The sequence below is a fragment of the Sturnira hondurensis genome, unplaced genomic scaffold (assembly GCF_014824575.4).
Source record: "Sturnira hondurensis isolate 20B ecotype Veracruz unplaced genomic scaffold, ASM1482457v3 Scaffold0003681, whole genome shotgun sequence".
Classification (NCBI taxonomy): domain Eukaryota; kingdom Metazoa; phylum Chordata; class Mammalia; order Chiroptera; family Phyllostomidae; genus Sturnira; species Sturnira hondurensis.
The window spans coordinates 259,344-280,926 of NW_028076312.1; the positions used below are offsets into that span (position 1 = coordinate 259,344).

A 21,583-nucleotide genomic window follows, 5' to 3' on the forward strand; every position below is an offset into this window, starting at 1 on the left:
ATAATGATATACACCTACTATCTGATCTAGAACACACCCGCCATATGAGCTAGTATTCTACTTCCAGGCATTTGCACAAGAAAATAAAGCATATACCCACACAAAGACTAGGCAAGAATGTTTAAAGTAACTTTATTTACGATAGTCAGAACTGGAGGCAACTCAGACGCTCATCAACCAGTGAATGGATGAATTATACTGTCCAGGGAGTACTATTCAGCAGTAACAAAGCAATGAACTCTTGCTACATGCTACAACATGGATGAATTTTAAAATAATCGTGCTGAAAGAAGAGAAACAAAAGAAAGCACATGCTGAATAATTCCATGCATATAAAGATCTAAGATCATTTATATAATGATCTAAAGATCATTCCATAATTTATACAAAGATCTCAGAAATGCAAAGTTAGGTAGAATTGCAGAAGGCAGAACAAAGTTTGCCTGCGATGGGGTGGATGCAGGAAGAGCAGAGGGAAGAATGACAAAGGGACAGAAAAAAAGTCTTGAAAATGATAGATTAGGAGCAATTTCTTAACTATAGTAATGGTTTTACAGGTACACATGTCAAAACATCAAATTGTACACTTTAAAAATGTAGAGCCAATTTTGCATCAATAAGACCTCAATATAACTGTTTAAAAAATTAAGTATTCCTAACTATAATTATGACTTAGAGAATGTTAACAGTTGCCATAACTTAAGTCCACAGAGAATAATTCACTTGAGACTATCACTTCTTCATAGTAGAGCAGTAAACAGGAATATGACAGATGGATCGGTAATAATTATGTTCATCTCATATTGCTTTTCCTTATACCATTATACCTTCTCAAGTGACTTTCGCTGCCCTTAGAAATCAGTTGAAATTAGCCTTCAGAGATCATGGCTTTGGTCTTAGGAAATATCTGTAGGTGTAACCATTTGACAGCTTAACTGGAGTATCATCTGCCTGGCAGCACCCACCTGTATTGCTGCTTCTAAGCCCTGGGGACGTGCCTTGTCCCCACTGGAATTTGCCCCTCCTAGAAAGCCTACCTAAGGGGTCTGCTCTAACACAAGGGCGTTTTGTAGTTCAACACTTCCTTCTGGCCTTGGCTTACTTCTTATCCTGGTATAACATGATCTCAGATGCCTTTGACTGGTGATCATTTTAGCTTTTACTATCCACCCCACAACACACACACTTATCTTTCATTTGAAAGAGAACACTCTCCCTCACAGACACCTGAGAGCGGCACACAGGGTTCTCCCACTTTGAGCATCTGAATCTCCTGAAACGCTCGTTAAGACACAGAATACCAGGTCCCAATCCCAGAATTTCTAATTTTGTTATTCGGGATGGGTTCCAAATTCTGCATTTCTAACTAGTTCCCCGATGATGAGGATGTTGCTGGCATGGGGCAACATGGAAAGCTACTGGTTAAACACTACTGGAATTGGTGTTTGGGAGAGCAGGGTTCAAATCCCAACTGTGTATCTGAGGGTGATTCATTAACTTTAATCTCAGTTTCTTCCCCTGAAAACTGTCAATTATTGTTTCCTCTTTACAGGAATATTGTGAAGATTAAATATATTAATATCTTCAAAGCACATAGAACATATGAGGGCTTAATAAATGAAACCTAGTGTTATTCTTAGTAGTTTGATTACCATTAATAGACCAGTTGTTTGGAAAATATAAGAAGGAAACTATTTCTCTCAGAATATGTGCCATCAGTCAGCAGAAATCCCTTTCCATTTCAGTCTCCCAGCATTCATTGTTCCCTTACTCATCCTACCGTTACCTGTTCCAGGTGTTCTCTCTTTCTGTGGTCCAGGACCTTCCTACTGTCTCCCTTTAGCCTGGGTTTACTCTTCCCCTCATCTAAACTAATTGGGCCTATATTTGATGACCTAGTTGTCTGATAAGCCCCCACAAAACACGTAACTTCACTGGCGTCATGTAATACCTCATGTACTAGGCACTGTTCTCAAATTTTTGGTGTCATCATTTGTGAACATTTAGACTTGAAAGTCACCGTGAGCATGCAAATCTGTACAAACGTGTGCATGTGGACATGTATATTGGCAGGCTAGAAGGAGCACTGCTTTTGCTGAGATGAAAGGTTGTTAGTGTACCTCAGAGGGTGTGGCAGAGAAGGCTGATTACTTCTCTCAGCTCGGGGACTGGGCTGTTGCCTTTGTTGGGGGTTAAAACAGAATCCAGTGAAGAATTTTTTTTTTTTTTTTACCATCAACCTGCAGGAATTCTGGCTTGAAAGGCTCCCATGCTCTCCTCGGCCCTGCAGCTTTCCTCCTATATTGCTTTTCTTGGCCATGGTCTCCATTCTCCCTTTAAATTTATTTTTATTTCAGTATAGCTGGTATACAGTCTTGTATTGATTAGTTTCAGGTGCACAATAGAGTGATTCAACATTTTTATACCTTGCAGTGTGCTCACCCCACCAATTCTAGTCATCATCCGGCACCACGTAAACATCACAATATTGTTGCCTCCACTCCCCTTCCCCTTTTAATTTACTCCCTCTCCCGCTCCCTCTGGTAACCATCCCTTTGGTCTCTGTTTTCTGTCTGTTTTTACTTTGTTTGTTTTGTTTTGCTTTTAGATTCCATAAGGGAAACTCTATGCTATTTGTCTTTCTCTTGCCTGACTTCTTTCACTAAAGAAATGATCAAATCAAAGCCGGCCGGACTAAGGATGCGCACACCGCGAACCCCACACCGTAAACACATGACATCAGCCGCTAGTGCTGTATGTGTTGTTCCTCTATGAAAAGACTTGGATACAACACTGCTGAGTATTTTGTTATCTAACGATGCGGGGAACCAACTGGGCTTAGCCCTGCGGAAAGCAGGTGTGTTGCTTTATGGGCCCTTCTGCGGAACACATAAAAGTGAGGATGAGAGGAAGGGAGGACTCCGTGCTATGCACCCTGACAAGCAGCGGCATTTATAGCTGCTCCATGCCGTCCCTTTGTACACACGGAAGCTCGTGGAAGCAAAATAAGTGTGTACGCAGGAACTTCTCATTTCCCTTTTCTCAGTAGAGGGGTATCCAGCCATAAAAATGTTCCGAAGGTGGTTTAACATTCCTGATGGATTGATCTGAGGCAGCTCAGAGCCCCACTAAATATCAGAGGTGTGACTGCGAGAGCCTGCTGCCTCCACCACGGTGATCCTCGGAGAGTTCCCCCGTCACTGTGTGCAGGCAAAAATATGGCTGAGCAAGTTTCCTTCGCCCCTGTTGTATGCCATATTTCTGATTTCCTTCCCAGTGGCATCATTTGATTTCTAGAATTAAACATTATCCCAATGCAATCAGTTTTTTCTCCCTTTGCCCCATGACCAAGTCTCATGTTCTGAATTTGTTTCATGTCTTCAGACTAAGTTCAGTTGACATCACCAAAACCTGACAGATCACATATTCAGTCAATGTTCGAGGCTTCTTTAAATCTGAAAAGTCCAATCCCCATTTTCGGACAAAATATATCATTAAGGATAATGCTTGGTAAAATGTGACTTTAACTTTGCACTAAAGTGACTCATTACATTACATAGTTAAATCAGTTCTTGAGAAACTGAAGTTTTAAGAGTCCATGGCGAGATTACGAGGCAGTAAAACATCCCGCTGGACTCGGTTACCCCTGGCAATCGGCCCATCTCTTCTAAATCACCTCGATACAGCTTCCATCGGCATAGGTACCATTAATCTCAGTGGCAAACTAAAGTTCAGAATGAAATCTAATAAGCATCCTCTTCCCACTGCACAATGCACCCTAGACTCTCCACATGATAGATCTTCTCTGTGAAATAGAAGAACAGGACTTTTCAAGAGAGAATTTGACATAACTCAAAGAATCAAATTTCTTAACTTTTTCTCTTCCAAAGGAACATTATGGATGTTTGTTAATTCATTCATTTATTCAACAGTGTATCTTTACACCTACAATGCATTATAGGTTGTGGGGATAAAACAGTGAACAAAACAAGACAAAAATCCTTGCCTGTATGGGGCTTATGCGTTTGTGCAGAGGAGAGATGAGCAACTAAATGTGTAAGATTTGTTATTCAGGTGGTCTTGGGTGTGATGGAGAATGAGAAAACAGAAAATAGGAATGCAAAGTGGCAGTTTGGGGTGTTACCTCATGGTTCAGAGGGCCATATGGGGATCAGAGTCCAGGGTCTGAGTTCCTAGGCTCCTGGTAGGTCTGAGATAAGCAGGGAAAAATCAGTCCTAAGTGTCTCAAGTCCAACAGCGAGGGTGAAGCTGTGGCTGTTGGCTGAGGAGGTGTTAGGATGTTTTCAGGAACACTCAGAGCTCTGGGTGCTTTCTTACCAGTGGTGTGGGAGGTATAGGACCAAGAGGTTCTGTCTTATCTGGCCACACAAGGTGGACCTGAACTAGTGGGGGTGGAAGGTGAGGGGGTGGGACACAGCCTGCTGTGGACCTCTGTTTCTGAAAAGCCTGCAGTTCTCCATGGTAAGGCTGATGTGAGGTGAAGAGAGGACAACTTCCTCGTGTCTGCATCAGAAACAAGATTTGATGACGCGAGACCCTGAGACTTAATCTGTGCCTTCATTGTTAGCAGTGACCCATTCATGTTTGAGTGCCTCTGAGAGTTCACACAGTTGTCTGAGCAGGTGGGTAAGGGCTCGGGGGTCATTACAGACTGGTGGCTCGGCACTTCTGTGGCTTCCCCGTGGCCAAGACTTCAGCCTCTCTCAGAGAGATGAGATTATACCTCGGAGTTCGCAAATTTGGCCAGGCTGAACGCCTTGGCTTCCCAGTCAGCCCTCACCCCATTTAGTTACTCCTAGAATCGAATCCAGCTCCCAAAGGACGTGCTCATGACACCAACCGCCCTGCTCCTGCCATCTGCAGTTTACGGAGCTGTTTTATGGGAGATTACTGAGTACAGTTCTGAAAGTCAGCGATATTCTATAGAAACACAACCGAAGAGAGGCTCAAGAGTAACAGAGAAGCATAGAAAGGCATGGCCAGTTCTGGGAGGTGTGCTCAATATTTTGCTAAACTCCTAGTTCTAAGCCAGGTTGCTTTGAGGCTATATGAACATTTAGGAAAAGACAGTACGTGTGTGCCTGTTACTGCTCCTCTGGCCTCTCAGGCGCCCTGTGGGGGTGACACGCTGAACATTAAAGCACTACAGGGCACTTGAAGGGCCAAGTGCAAGTTCCCCACACATTGTTCCCAGAGGGGTAAGTGTGTGCTTTGTGGGAGGACTGGACTCGACATTCCGAACGTTTCTGAAGGGGAAATAGAGTCCCTAAGCTTTTCCTACACGTGAAAGAGGAAACAGAAAAAGCTCATGCATTTGCATGTGCTGGCCTTCTTTCATTTTCTGAAGGACCAGGTAGTCCCGGTACTTAGAAAACAGATGTAATTAGCAGGAAATGAATATGGCATTAATTTTCACTGTGTCAACATGGTACAATAATGTTTTTGAAATCTAATTTGCTGATGAATGAAGAGGGAATCCTGATGGTTTAAGACACCATAAATATCAATATTTTCTTTCATACTTTGAAGGAACCTCTATGAAAGCAAGAGGAAATTATTGTTTGTGGCTCATTAAAATAGCTATCTATAATTACTCTGTTTTGATATCTACTTTATACAGATATGATAATTCTGACCTTTGGTTATGGAGTCAATGAAACGCAGACTTTGAAACTGTCTTTCCTAGGATGTGCTTTCATCGTGAACTATTTTCAGGGTCTGTGTGGCAAATGAATGTGTGCGGTTGCCAGAAATGCTTTCCTCTTCAGTGTATTTGTTTGCAGTGTCTGTTTCACTTGTTACTAATTGTCTACCTTTGAGGAGGTGAGAAAACATCAAATTAAGGTGGGAGACTTGCACCCAATATTCAGACTTCAAAGCCTGATTTTGCACAGTAGCTTCATGAAAATATAAATGGATTTACTTAACTGAATATTTTAGCAATTGTCTTAATAGGCACATAAAATGGGCAATGAGGGTTGTCCAAAGGTTTTATTAAAAAACCTCAAGTTAAGGAGCTAAAAGTCAAGTGGTAGAATTATTAGTAGGTTAATTAATTTATAGAGTATAAATTGTAACAAGGAATTATAATGCAATTTCTAATAAGTAACACATCCTTGATGATTTGGTTATTAAATTATAAAATAGAAAATTTTACATAATCTTTTAAATGAATTTTTCTATTTTCTCTTTTAAATCACAAGGCTAGTAGTACATGGCTGTTGTAGGAAATTTAGAAAATATGAGCTAGCAAAGGGAAGAAAGTAAAAGAGTGAAGTACCATTAACATTTTAAAATATCTTCTTCCTGTTGTTCTCTATACATAAGATATATATCCTTTTTTACAAAAATCACATCATATATATTGCCTTCTGACCTACTAGTTTATTTTGTTTTTACTTATTTATTTTTTAAATCAGTTTTTAAAATGCAATTAATTAACTAATTTTTGATTTTAGAGAGAGGGGACAGGAGGGGGAAGGAGAGGGGCAAAACATCGATGCAAAAGATCAGTCAGTTGCCTTCCATATCACGTGGGACCAAACCCACAACTCAGGCAAGTGTCCTGACTGGGAATTGAACTGGCAACCTTTTCATTTTGTGCCCAACCAAATGAGTTGGGTGACCTTTTGGTTTGGTGCCCAATGATACCCAACCAACTGAGCCACACTTTCTGCAGCACTACTAATTTATTTTAATAATATACTCTGAAAACGTATTATTTTTTGAGGATGTTCTTAATTTTTTTCTATAATATTACTTGTCATGTTTTCTTAGTAGTCAGTTCATGTAGATATTCTATAGTTTTTCTTAAAAAACACCTTATTGTTGAATATTTAGGTATTAGATTTTCTAAGTTTTTGCTATGTAAACAACTGTCTGCACACATATTTATATATTTACCTAATTTTTTGTAAAAATCAACTTCTGGAAGTGACATTGTTGGATCACAGGTCTGTGTACTTTAATGGCACTTCAGAGAGAATATATCAGTTTATATTTTCACCCATAGTGCCTGAGATTGCCAGCTGTATCTTACCTTTCCAAAATAGACATTGACTTCTTGTAATTTATGAGGAAATTTATGGATAAAATCGCGCTACCTAATTTTCATTTTAATTTTTCCTTTCATAAAGTCTTTATTGACTTTTATGTTTAGGAAGGCCATCCTTATTCTGAGAATAAATTGATGTTTGCATTATTTAAAAGATTTCTTTGTGATTTCAATTTTTAGATTTTGATTTTTAATTCAACTAAAATTAATTGTTATACAATGGATAAGGCAGAAATGTAATTTCACTTTTAAAATGATTAACCTTTAAAATGTATTTTTAGAATAATACTTTCTGTCATCAGATACTTGGATGTCACTTTGTATATTAGACTACAGTACAAATAGTTTGTATTGTAATAGTTTGTATTGTAATAGTTTGGTGCTTTGTAATTCTATAAATCTAATTATTTTTATTTCAGTATCATACTAGATTACTACATCTTTATATATTTTTACATATCTGGTAGACTGAATTTCTCAGTCTTATCCAGTGTATTCCTTTCCATTCATGCACTTAAATTTTCCAATTTTTGTCAACTTACAAAAAAGTTGTATCACTTTTGAAAATTTGATAGGATTTCAATGTAATTTATCACTAGATAAATAGCAAATTTGAGTTTTCACAAATTTAACAAACCTAACAAATTTGAGTTTTCACATTTGAAAATCTTATACGTCTTATTTAATATTTAAAAATAGGTATAAGGGGACAGTCACCTACAAAGGAGTACCCATCAGACTGTCAGCGGATTTCTCAAAAGAGACCTTCCAGGCAAGAAGGGGCTGGAAAGAAGTATTCCAAGTCATGAAATCCAAAGACCTACAGCCAAGATTGCTTTATCCAGCAAAACTTTCATTTAGAATGGAAGGACAGATAAAGTGCTTCTCAGATAAGGTCAAGTTCAAGGAGTTCATCATCACCAAGCCCTTATTATATGAAATGCTACAGGGACTTATATAAGAAAAAGAAGATGAAAAATATTAACAGTGAAAGGACAGCAAACACACAGTTATTAACAACCACACCTAAAACAAAAGCAAACCAAGAAGACAGCTAGATCAGAAGTGGAACCATAGAAATGAAGAACACATGGAGGGTTAGAAACAGGGGGGTGGGAGGGGGAGAAGAGGGGAGAAGGCACAGAAAATAGCATAGATGGTAGGCAGAAAATAGATAGGGGGGAGGGCGAGAATAGTGGGAGAAATATAGAATCCAAAGAACTTGAGACACGTGGTTATAAACTAAGGGGGGGAGAATGGTGGGGGAGGGAGGGTGTGGGTGGAGGGGATTGAAGGGGGGGAATAGAACAACCGTAATGGTATAATCAATAAAATATATTTTAAAAAAATAAAAAAAATAAAAAAAAATAAAAATAGGTCTTAGTAAATTTTATAACTTTTAAATGGTATACATATATCCACCAAACACTAATATTTATTTATTTTTCTTTATAAAGTAGCAAACTGCCCTGGCCAGTATGACTCGGTTGGAGCATCATCCTGCACACTGGAGGGTTTCAGGTTCGATTCCCCGTCAGGACACATACCTAGGTTGCAAACTCTGGAGGCAACTAACCAATGTCTCTGTCTCTCACACCAGCGTTTCTCTCTCTCTCTCTCTCTCTCTCTCTCTCGCTCGCTCTCTAAGCATCAATAAAATGTCCTGGGTGAGAACAGAAAAATAATTTTTAAAAAGTGGCCAACTATCTGTTGATGTGAAGTAGATTTCTGTTACATAATTTTGAGCAATGTGCAATTAAAGTTTACAAATGTAATATGAGATAAAGAAATAAAAGGTAAATGACAGTTAATGCAATAAAATGTTTCACTGGTTATTTAAAAAAATTAATTAGTTCTTCCTATCAACTAATAGCACATGTCAAATTCTAAATCTATAGTTATTTATATAAATTCTCTGATCATGTTTCATTGATCAGAAAATCAGAAGGACAACATACAAAATGAGTAACATTGCTCACTTGTCATAGCACACATCTCTAAATAGAAGTGCTATTGTTGAGGTAAAAGGTACATACACTTTGAATTTGCATATATTGTCAAATTTCTTCCAGGAGGGGTTTTACCAATTTATACATGCACCAGCAATATGAAAGATTGCCTGTTTTATTAAATTTTATTAATTTTCCCAATCTGTAAGTAAAAACTGGTATCAATTTTTATTTTTATTTATTTATTTTATTGTTGTTCAATTACAGTTATCTCAATTTTTCCTCTGTTGCTCTCCTTTGAGCAAGTTTTTACAGGTTTGGGGGACTTTTTGTTTTATTTCTTTTGTAAAGACTTTTGAAGAGAGAGTAATGGGGGAAATGGGGACAACTGTAATTGAACAACAATAACAAATAGACTTGTTGGTCAATTTCTTTCTAAATTTCTAAGAGCTCTGTATAGACATGAGAGATTAAACCTTTGGGATATAAAATGAATTTTTCACTCAGTTTTGAATTTTTTTACAATGGTGTTTAATATTGTTTTGCTATGTGGGGATTTTTGTCTGTTTTTAAAGTCTAGCCAGTTCAATCCACCCCTTACCACATAACAGGTACACCGAGAGAAAGAAATATGGCCCAAATGAAAGAACAGCTCAAAACTCCAGAAAACAAACTAAGTGATGAGAAGGTAGATAAACTATCGGATGCAGAGTTCAAAACACTGGTAATCAGAATGCTCACAGAATTGATTGAGCTCAGTGGCAAATGAATGAAGAAGTGAAGGCTATATAAAGTGAAATAAAGAAAAATATGCAGGGAACAAACAGTGAAGGGGAGGAAATGGAACTCAAATCAAAGATTTTGGACAAAAGGAAGAATAAACATTCAACCAAAACAGAATGAAGAAGCAAGAATGCAAAAAAAAAAAAAAATGACGAGAGGCTTAAGAACCTCTGGGACAACTTCAAATGCTCCAACATCCGAATCATAGGGGTGCCAGAATGAGAAGAAGAGCAAGAAATTGAAAACTTATTTGAACAAATAATGAAGAAAACTTCCCCAATCTGGCTAAGGAAACAGACATCCAGGAAGCCCAGAGAGTCCCAAAGAAATTGGACCCAAGGAGGAACACACCAAGACACATCATAATTAAGTTACCCAAGATTAAAGATAAGGAGCCAATCTTAAAAGCAGCAAGAGGATGAGAGTTACCTACAAAGGAGTTCCCATAAGATTATCAGTTGATTTCTCAAAAGAAACTTTACAGGCAAGAAAGGGCTGGAAAGAAGTATTCAACATAATGGAAGGCAAGACGTACATCCAAGATTACTCTAGCCCGTCATTTAGAATGGAAGGGCAGATAAAGTGCTTCACAGATAAGGTCAAGCTAAAGGAGTTAATCATCATAAAGCCCTTATTACATGAAATGTTAAAAGGACTTTTCTAAGAAATAGAAGATCAAAACCTATAAACAGTAAAATGACAACAAACACAACGATCAACAACTGAACCTAAAAAATAAAAACAAAAACTAAGCAAACTACTGGAACAGAAACAGAATCACAGAAATGAAGATCACAGGGAGGGTTTGTCAGTGGGGAGTAGGAGGGGGAGAATGGGGGAAAATGTACAGGGAATGAGAAGTGTAATAGGTGGGCACAAAACAGACAGGGGGAGGTTAAGAACAATATAGGAAATGGAGAATCCAAAGAACTTATATGTACGACCCATGGACGTGAACTACGGGGGTAAAAATGCTGGAGGGTGGGGAAGTACAGGAAGTAGGGGGATAAAGGAGAGAGAAAAATTGGAACTGTAATAGGATATACTATTTTAAGTAAATAAAATATACTTTAAAAGAAGAGGAAGAGACACCAGAGACTCCATACACTCACAGAGAAAAGGTCACGTGAGGACACAGCAAGAATGTGGCAATCAACAAGCCAGCAAGAGTGCTCTTTGCCAGAAACTGAATCTACCAGCACCTCCATCTTGGACTTCCAGCCTCTAGAAATGTGAGAAAATGAGTGTTGTTTAAACCACTCAGTCAGTGGTATTTTGTTATGGCAGCCCAAGCAGACTGATACAGATGGGAACTTTTCCAAAGGCTCTCTTATGTGTTGGTGATTTTTTAGCATGTACATAACTTTTTATGGTATCTGAATGGAAATTATTATAATACTAGGCTTTAGGATAATTAACCATTACAAATGTGGCATTAAAGAAACAAGGAGACTAGATGATTTTACCAGATACTTGACTACCATGCCCTGGAGTAGTAATAAGGGGAGGCAAATATCACACTAAAGGCAACTTGAACAATTCTTAGCCATTATGAAATTGAGATTCTTAGAATGTACTCGATCTAAGCCAGTTGGTTTTAAAGTGCTTACTCTGTCTGTAACAACATCCTGTAAGCTAAACACAAAGAAAGTATGACCCCTTTATAATTTATTCTATTGTCCAGTCTAATGATATTAAATCGGAATTTTTGTTTCCCACATATGAGGTGGGAAACAAAAACACCTGGAATTTCTTTATAAAAAAGTACGTATTTATTCTTACATGCTTTTTAATATAGTTTATTGATTATGCTAAAAAATCTATCTACTTTAAGATATACAAAAGCAAATTATCTGGGGCATCTTCTTGTACTGTTTTAGAAAGTAGTTTATATTTAAATCTGTCTTTAATTGATTTTTTTTAATGAAGTGTGAGATAAGGTAGGAAATTTAAAATATTTTTCAGACAATTTTTCCTGTTTGTCTTATACAAATTGTTTTTCTGACATTGATTTAAAGTACTATTTTTTCTGTGATGTACCAAATTTCCCTGTTGTCAGGTCTGTCTGTGAACTTTCTATTATATTCTGTTAATATCTCTGTACCATGTATCGATGTCATGATTTTATTTTAATTAAATATACACACATATATATAAATAAGATCTGTACATTCATTTGTACCCTATCTTTTCAGTCATTTTATGCTATTATCTAGTGTTTTTCAAGTATAAACCCTGTCATATGACTATATAAGTTTTATCTCCTTTCCACTTTTTCCTCCTATCCTTTTTTTCTAATTACATTAGCTAGTTTATATCTACTACTGTCTGTCTGAAATCTTAAATAACGGGCATGCTGGTTTCTTTGTGACTTTATTGAGAATGCATCAGAATTTACCTTAACATGATACTCTCTTTTTGTCCTGAGGGAGATGTATTTTATTATATAAAAATTATTCACTTAGTCTTATTTGATGAAGAGATTTTGTCAACAGTTTTTGCCTAGTGTCTTCATATATATGTAGAAATAATATTCTCTTTCTGTTCAATTTAGTAATAGAATAAGTTACATTTAGACAGTTCCTAATTTGAAACTATTTTTGTACCTTCCACTTGGTCAGGATAAACAATTATTTTAACCCCCTGCTATATTCTGTTTGTGAAAGCAAATATACAAACTTTTCCTACAGTTTCTGACACTGCAATATTTTTTCATAACTTTTATACCAAAACTCAGTTGGGATGAAACCCTGATTTGAGATGATGTGAGACTATATTTACTCTAGTAAAATTATCCTGTATGTTGTTGCAGAAATGTTCCTGTGACTGAAGATGCCGCACTAGACCCACTGGCAATGTAATACATGATGTAATGTAAGAATTGCATACCCACCGTGAAATGCACACCCTGATGGGTCTGGTTTGGGGAGTTAGTATTTTAATGGTTCTTCATTGCTAATCGTAAATAAGGTTGCCCTCTTCTCTCTTTTACCTAGTGTACAATCTGTGGTTTGCATCGATAGTATACTCCAGGAAAGAAAAAGAAATGGAAAATTGTTCTGTCTCTCCTCTGGAAGAGTGTAAATAACATTCTAATTATCTTTTCTTTAAAGGACTGATGTAACTTATTAAATTATAAAATAGAATAGTTTATTGAAAATCCATGAAGTAAAGAGGCCCATGAAATAAAAGGTCAAAGTTCTCTGCTTTCATCTGCTCACTTCTACTCTTTAATTACTCTTCTGCTCACTGGATCAGTTAAAAACTTGGTGTGCGCTCTTCAAAACCTCTACATCGCATATAAAAATAACAAAAAAAGTGTTCAAAAATGAAAATTAATCTAATTAATGAGGCTTACAGTTTCTGGTCTTTTAAACACTTGCATTTTGTTTGTGAACTCCCCAGTTGTGTACTTTTCTCTTGTTTTTATTAACAGTAATTTGTAAAGATTTAATGTTTTAAAGAGATTATCTCTTATCTCTCTTCCCTTTTACTTATTTCTATTCCTATAAGTAATCATCGAATCATTGTTAATTTTCTATTCTGTATCCATTTAGTTATTTTCCTATGTACATAAAAATTTAATATTTATTTAAAATTATATCAGGTAACAATAAAATATGTTAAATATATCACTTAAGTGTATGTACTATAGATAGGATACTTGATTATATTATGGATGCAATAATGAGTAGTTTACTATACTGTCCTTGCTTATTTTACACAGCAATAAAAAAAGATCAGTAAGATCTTTTCAAAGGATGGGATATATCTCATTACCCCAATGAAGAAAATTTCTTTTTCTCTCATCATCTCACTCTTAAAATGCAGTGAAAATTTAGGACATGGATGTGGGACAAAGCATAAGAGATGGAATTTCTGACGTTGTTACATGAAAATTGGGGTAAAGACAACCTTCTTGAAAGTTGTTTAAACATTCTCTGCCCTTAATGCTTTTGCTAATTTGAGGTATCATCAATCTCAGATTATTACCAATACGATATTGTTATCTCTTTCTATCTTTTTGATCCCTTGTGCGGTGAAGCCAACTGTCATGTATTTATGAATTTTCTTTATATGCCCTTTGCTCATTTCCTTCCTCTGTGTGGAATTCTTTTTCTCTTATTTCAAGGAACAATTTGCATGTTGTGAATATTAACAATTACATGTGTCAGACATTTTCTTTCAAGAGCCTCCCGAAGGCACGAGATGCTGCTAAGTGCGCGTTCTCACTCTTGTTTGTGCACCGCGCACCCCTAGGTGGTCTCCTTCCCATTTGCCCTTTTGGCTAGTCTGTTTCCTGCTTTATTTGTTTCCCTACCAAACTAGAAGGGAGTACGGATATGGAATTAAATATTTAAACAGGGCTTATGACAACTTTAGTTTAGTTAGAAAGGATATGAAAATGCCTCACTCCATGTGTATAGAGGTTTTTCTCAGTGTTTCCTGTCTATTCCAATTTTTCATGAAGTGACTAGAGCTCACTGACATACTGGCTGATGAAATGTAAAAAAAATGCAGTTAGTCATTTAGATACCCTAATGATCATGTATTTCACTAGTTGAAGGTACGATAAGTTTCCAAATATTTGAAATATTTATGAGACTCTCCAGTGTAGAATGTTTTCTTCAAGCAGCTGCTGTGCTAATCTATCTTCTTATGTTATTAAACCAACAACAATAATAATAACAACAGAACCCCATAAAAAGTAATCATTAATTCACATGAAAAGTATCGTGGTATTACTAAAAACAGTCTGGAAATGTCATATCATTCAGGAAGCATTTGAATTACTGGTTCTTGCAGATGCATAGAAGAGGGAGAAGCAAATGCTTAATAACATTTTTAAAAACAATAAATTCCTATAGTAACCTCCCAATTCTCCCCAAATAAATAATTACTGTCCTCTTGCTTCTCCTGGTTTGTGTGTGCCCAGCCATTCACATCTTTCCTTACTGTATCTGTTTTATTCAGACTAAATTGAGAGTCTTTATTTGGTGCTAAACTAACTTAAGTTTAATGGAGTATATTTTATGGCTTGGCTATATTCGCCAATAACCATTGAAAATCTTGCTTGAGGTAATCATTGAAACCAGGAAATTAAAAATTTTCATTCCTTTCTTTTTTTTAAAACATACTTAGAGAAAAATTTTAGAAGCATATGACTCGAAATGTATTCTTAAAATTATATTATGGATAATAAAGGTGAGCTATCTTTGTTTAGCTAGGAAGCATATTACCTTATACTTCATATTTTAAAAAAACTTGCATCTAAAGATAATCATCACATTTGCATTTAAAATCTACCTTTTTTTCTGTGGAAAACTACACATGTCATTATACTTCTTTGCTTTGTTTGCTCTTAAATAATTTGAGAAGAAAGCTTTTGATATTAGTTGAATATTGAGATTTAATGTTAGGCATGGTAGATTCTATTGCTTTAAACTTTAACTTTATATCTTTAATGCCTCTTGCTCTTGGTAAATTATAATTCAGGAAGGCAGAAAATCTTAGTATGCAAAAGGAAAGTATTTGGCAGCCAAGATAATCAGCATTTATGCGAACTGAAAATTTTCAATATTTATGAAGATTTTTAAAATGCAGAAAATGTTATAGGACTGTTTACAAATTAGGATCTAGTCCTTCTACCTGGAATCCACAGAGTAGATTTCTACCTTATTTTAAAATATAAGAATATAGTAGCATACTTTGAAAATAGTTTACATTATAATGGGCAAATTAATCTTGTCACCCAGAATGAGGCAGGCTTATCATGGGCTGGCAATTTAGGAAATTGTTCTAGTTACGTCTTGCGATAAACGTGCAGTTCCCCCACCTTTTCTATACACAGGTCGTCTGTTTCTGCTCACTGGGCTTGGCGTCCAATGAGGCAAGTAGGATTTGGGCTCAGTCTGTTGTCTCAATAAAAGTCCTGGTAACACCAGTGATTGTAAGGATTCTCTAGCGGTCCTTAATGTGTTTTTCTCTGACAGTGATTATACCCTACCTTTGAGCACAAATGACTAATTGTTGGCATGTAATAATAAAAAATAATGTCATAATACAATAAGAGTTAGTATTCCTCCTAATTTTCATTTAGGTTCATGTCTCTTAGAGAAAAAAAATTCCTTGGAAAGGGCAAAAGGGAACAGAAGTGGTCATTTTGCACTGCTTCATGAAAAGAAATTTGGAAAATTTTACTAGTACATCTTGTTCTATCAACATACAGGGTCCAGCACAAATAACAGCTTTTTAAATGGCAACATTAAGCATGTAGTTTTGTAATATAACTATATCATAAGAACACCATGTGATATTTTAGGTGAAATGTTCAAGTTAAAACTGTAAATTATTACAATCATATTATTACTCTACCAGACACGCTCAAGCCGATATTACTTCTGCTGGACTCTGTATGTTCTTCAGGAATACCAATGGGTCACTAATTCACTCATTAATTGACTAATGAAGCCCATTCATTGTATGTTTTTGTACAAAGAGGGATTCATTTGAAGACAGAGTCCTACTGTGGCACATGATGGAGAGAAATAGGATAATCTTGGGAGATATCAAATTAAGCATGACTAGCGTGTAGTGGTCGATTTAACATGTGACACAAATTAACTGTGGATATATTGTAGGCTTTGGCGTGGGGCAGCGAGAATGATGTGGCGGGCGCACGTGTAAGCCTCCATTATAAATATATGATTTTGAACACTTGAAATCTGTGAGTATCCTGAGTATGCCCAGGCAAGAGTTTTTAACCGTGACATAAATTCGTTTTCCCTAAATGTGAAACAAAGCCAACCAGGGCCGCTTATGGAAGAGAAGATCCTCAAAGACCTATTTAGACAGTGGCTTTTAGGGAAAAAAAAACAGTCTTCAGTCAAAGATGTGTCAATCCTAATTTTAAAGATTGATTAGGCAGCTGATTTTTTTCTTCCTTCTGTCCTTGGAGAAAATGAAAAATAACGGCCCCCCTTCCACTTTAGACTAACCATTCATATACTTCATGACAGTTAGGTTTCCCTTGAGCCTTCTCTTCTTCAGGACAAATTATGCGAACTCCTTCAGTCTGTCCTCATAGGTCCTATTCTTCAAACCCTAAATCATCCTCTGGTTCTCCCTATATCTTTTCCAGTTTCTTCAAAATCATTTAAAAATGTAAAGTCTTAAATTTTGCTTCTCTGCTTATATTAGTTAGAGTAGAACTTTGGGAGGGTATTTGTGCCTCCGTTCTGAGTCAGAGCGATGGCCAGCATGGCCCAGGCCAGTGGGGCGAGAGGGGGGAGAAAGAGAGGAGGAGCCAGGGGAGCAGACTAATATTCACCTCCATGGGTTTATATAATCAGATAGAGTAAAAACTGTGCTGGGAAAAGTGTTATAGGATTTATTATAAGTCCTTTGGGAAAATACCAAACTGTAAAATTATTAAAATAATCCAAGCTGCTTTTGAGTTTTCTTTAAATAACCTGATACCTCTCTTCACTAATGATAGTTCTGCAAAGTAAAAGATTAATATGTGAACTAACATCATGCCAAATTTAGCCCCCCCCAAAAAAAAAGAATGTCATAGATGACGATGAGCAGTGCTCCCTCAAAAAAGGGTATAGGGATTTAGCATCAGAGTGACCTCAGCTCAATTAAGAGCTAGAACCACTTTCTCAAGCAGATATTAATGCAAAGAGGGGACATTGGTGGAGCATTACCTAGCAGGGCCTCATTTCCTGGTAGTATATGACCCATAGGAAGAGTATAACATTGACTTTGTTGATATGCTGTTCTGGATTTGTGGCATTCCATTTTCTTTGATGCAGCCTCACCTTGACTTTGGGTGATTAGCATACTGTAGTCATTTCCACCTCTTTGTTCCATGAGAGCCAAGAGAAAGCCATAACCTTATAAAACAAATTCCCCTCTACAACAAAATTATTATGAGAGCAAGATTCCACTGTAAGAATCTAGAATAAAAGTCCCAAACTTTCTAGTCTTCCTTACTTCAACTCAAGTGCATTAATAATTAAATTTTGTATTTATTTGATAACTTTCAACCTAAAGTCATATCTATGACAATAGCAAAGTTCCTGGCATTGATCCTCTTGATTCTGGGTTTTGCACTAGAAATGATGTGAACTGCCTCATAGCCCCCACAAGAGAGGAGGAATTCAGTCAGTATGAAACGATGGTACTTATTCTTCCCAATATACTTCTTATAATTCAACAATAAATAATAGGCATCAAACAAAGTGAACTTATGAGAGATTTAGTTCCCCATTGGAAAGCCCCATGATTCACCCATTGCTGGTTTATTTTCACTTTTGGGTGGGGTAACAGTATCCATTGGCCATGCCCATTTTGAAAAACCACAGGCAGATCTTATGAGAAGGCCCTTGTACTGAATGGTGTGCAGTGGTGAAATAGTTGTATTTTGCACTAACCCCTCTTTGAAAGCTAATGCAACATGGTCTTACCATTTTTGCAGACAGGACAACACTGTTCTGGTTCATAGACTGGGTTGACACACTCAGGAACTGCGCAGTCTGCTACAACACAGTGAACTTCATTGCTGGGCTCACAGCGACACCATTCACATGGAGAGGGCTAGGAACAAATCTAAAATTAGCCCCTTTTCTCCTATAACTCAATGCTTGCACATTCATATGCTGTCAGAAGACAAAACATTAGTGTTTATATTGGCTTTACTGTATGAACTCCATTTACCATGTGTAGGATCATTCCTCCCCAGCAGAAGGCAACCTTGGCATTCAAGCTGCAGTAGGTTGCCCTGTGCAGCTCAGGTTGCCATGAGCAACTGGGCCCTCGCATATGACTTCCCCTGTCTATGTTCCTACTTTCCAATTTTTTGGGACAACTAATATGTCACCTCCTGGGTTGGTTTCCAGATGTGCTGATGGCTCTGCTTTCCTCTGGTAAAGAGGAATGAGCCTGGAACATAGGAAATATGTTTGTACCATTCGTCATTTTTCTTCCTAAGAAAATTACTGAGAAACAAGAAAATGGTAAGTGGACATTCTTACCCTTTGTAGGAACTCTTTCTTTTTCAAGCTAACCTAGACTTTAAATGGCATGTTCTCAATGTGAATTTTAGAGGAGATTGCATTTGGCATCTAAACATCCAGGTACTGCCTCTTGAAAGACTTCAGGAGTACCCTGCATCTTGCCGGCTTGCTTTTATGAATGATTGAACATCCAGCGACTTAAAAAGTCACTCTTTAAAAGTCAAAGACTCTGCAAATAGAACTGAAAGATAATTTAAAGGAAAAGATAAATTGAATGTAAATTATAATTGAAAAGGAAAAAAGAATGGAAATAGAAAGCAATTTTTGTCTTCCAAGTACTTACCAAGAGTGAGATTGGGATTCTGTTTCCTTTTAGAAACTGCCTACACCCCAAATAACTGCAAGCAGTGGCCAGTCTGTAACTTCTACATTCATTACAGGTCCTAGCCCTCCTTTTCCATGAAACAGAGGTTTAGAATTCTGGAGTGACAACTTGGAGGTCTAGGAAGTTATGCAGGTCTATACTTCGCTAATCAAGCCATTTGTTTCCACGAAATTCTGCCTTGCTCCCTTCCGGATTGTGTTGGTGAAAGCTCTTTGCCTTTGTCTTAGTGGCTACTCTCCAGAACCACTGTTAGATCTTGTTCCTTTGTGAATCTGAAAATTTGGGTAATATCAGTGCTCCTGGCTTCAGGTACCCTGTGAGGGTAGTGCTCTTTCAACTAATTATTTTTAATTTTATATTTGGCTTCTGCTTGTAGAATGGTAATCTAGCTTTCAATGAATTACTTTACTTTCAAATTTGGTAGGAACAAAAGAAGTAGCCAAAGAATCTGTGGGAAAAAGTATTGCTATTTTTTAAACATGGCTAATGAGTTTGTTGTAGAGTTAAGCTCTTTACCATGTGGCGAGTTGCCTTAAGTATTTCAGAATTTATTGTATTGTGCCAAGCACAGGGGTTTTCCTAATACTCCTCTCCTAAATAATCTCAGTACATGAAGGGAAAGCTTTGATACCACAGCCCATTATTTGACAGAGGGAATGTTTCATGAGGAAGCCTTGTGAGAGATGGAAATTCTTGCTGCTGTACTGTTCCACTGTGGTGTCGTACATCCCCAAGAACTGCACGGAGGTGTCCCCATTTCCTTGGTTAAGAGCAAAGCAGTCATTTTGCACAGCCTTCTAAAAGTATAGCTAGCACTTGGCCTGCATTTCCTGCTAATATGAGAGAAAAATCAGCCGTTGTTATCATGGCTTCCACACCCTGCCCTTGCACAGCTGTGACTGTTTTTCCTGGCTGGTTCCCTTCTTGCTGAAAAGGGGGGGGGGGAGCAGGATCTGATCTGGGCAATTCCAATGGGCCGATTCTGGCATTAAAAATCCCAAAGGCCCCCCTAAATGTTCCCATGCAAAATGTGGACCTCAGAGTAATTGTGGTCTTTGAGAAAGACTTGCTGGGCAATTAGATCCCTAGCACAGAGTGATGAAGAATACTATTCTAATTCCGACGTTTTTGAATATTATTAACTACTGGGTAATTGCACTGTTTGAAGGAAGATTTGTTATTTCTCCATCTCACAGCTGAGGATATAGGCTGAGAGAGGTCTGGTGGCTTCCCCAGGCACCACGGGAAGGCAGTCAAGGGCAGACAGAGGCAGGATTCTGATCTCAGTAGCCTACCCGCGATATGGCCCTGCCCCATGAGAGCAAACATTGCTTGCTATTCTGTGAGCTCCCATCTGAATGTTTTACTTTTCAGTGGTTTGTGCACTTCTTCATACAAACACAATCCTCAGGAGCAGCCATTAACAACTGAATAATTGCTTTACAGAGGATAGATATTTCCTGCTAAGAAGGAGATTTCACTAACTAGGGTAGTACGTGCGTGGATTATCGTGGAGCCAGAGATTTTTGACCTTCTGCTAATGTGAGTTGGTAGAAAATTATAGTAGGGCTGAAGTTAGGTTGCATGAGGCTCATGTTCTAGGAGCCTGGCCTCTCCAAGCCTTGGAGCCTGGCAGTGACACATGGACATATCTGGGAAAAGCAGTGACAGATCCTGGTCCAGGAAAGACCCTGGAGCACCTGACCGAAGTCAGTGGAGGCTGGATGCGTGTGTACTGGAATGCCTAGAAATACTCTAAGAACTAAGGCTGCAAGCCTTCCTGGGAAAAGTATGTCTGTTTATATGTTTATTATTATTTTTAAGGGATTTTGAATAATCAGAAACATAAATTAGAAAAATAAAAATGTCACCACAGCCATTGGCTTTATCCATATGCCACATTCCCATGTCCCTTCCTGGCCTACAATCTCTTGTCTGAAACATGTTATTTCCTCTTATCATTCTTTTTTTCCCAAATAATGTCTCTTTTTCAGTCTATTTATTTTCATTTTAAGCCTCCATGTGCCCCTCTCCTTCCCTGTTTACAGTCCATCATATTTAAGCCATTGGTCCCCCATTACAACCCCTTCTGTCTCTTGCCATCCCCTTTCATAAGCTCACCAGTTTGAACACCATTGTTTTCTTGCCCAATGTGACTTCCCTCACTGCCCTCATCTTCCCTGTACTTGTGAAAACACATTGCCTAAACATTGAGAAGATTCCTAGGAGTGGGCAGGGTGCTACTTTGACATTAGGTTCAGAGTTTAAAAATCCTTTCCACCAAACAGCATAAAATGCTGAAAGGTTTGGTGCTTTGAATTAATCTTTACATCTTAAGCATTGAGTTGTTTACAGATTTCCTCTTATCAGG

General features: G+C 37.4%; 1 protein-coding gene across 1 annotated transcript in view; it reads right to left on the reverse strand.

The window, feature by feature from the left end:
- The window catches only part of VWC2L (von Willebrand factor C domain containing 2 like), a 148,292-nt gene that overhangs the window by 103,975 nt on the left and 22,734 nt on the right, over positions 1–21,583 (reverse strand). Inside the window, exon 3 of the mRNA XM_037042001.1 lies at positions 18,279–18,408. Within this exon, the coding sequence (XP_036897896.1) occupies positions 18,279–18,408 (130 nt within the window). The remainder of the gene's footprint in view (positions 1–18,278; positions 18,409–21,583) is intronic.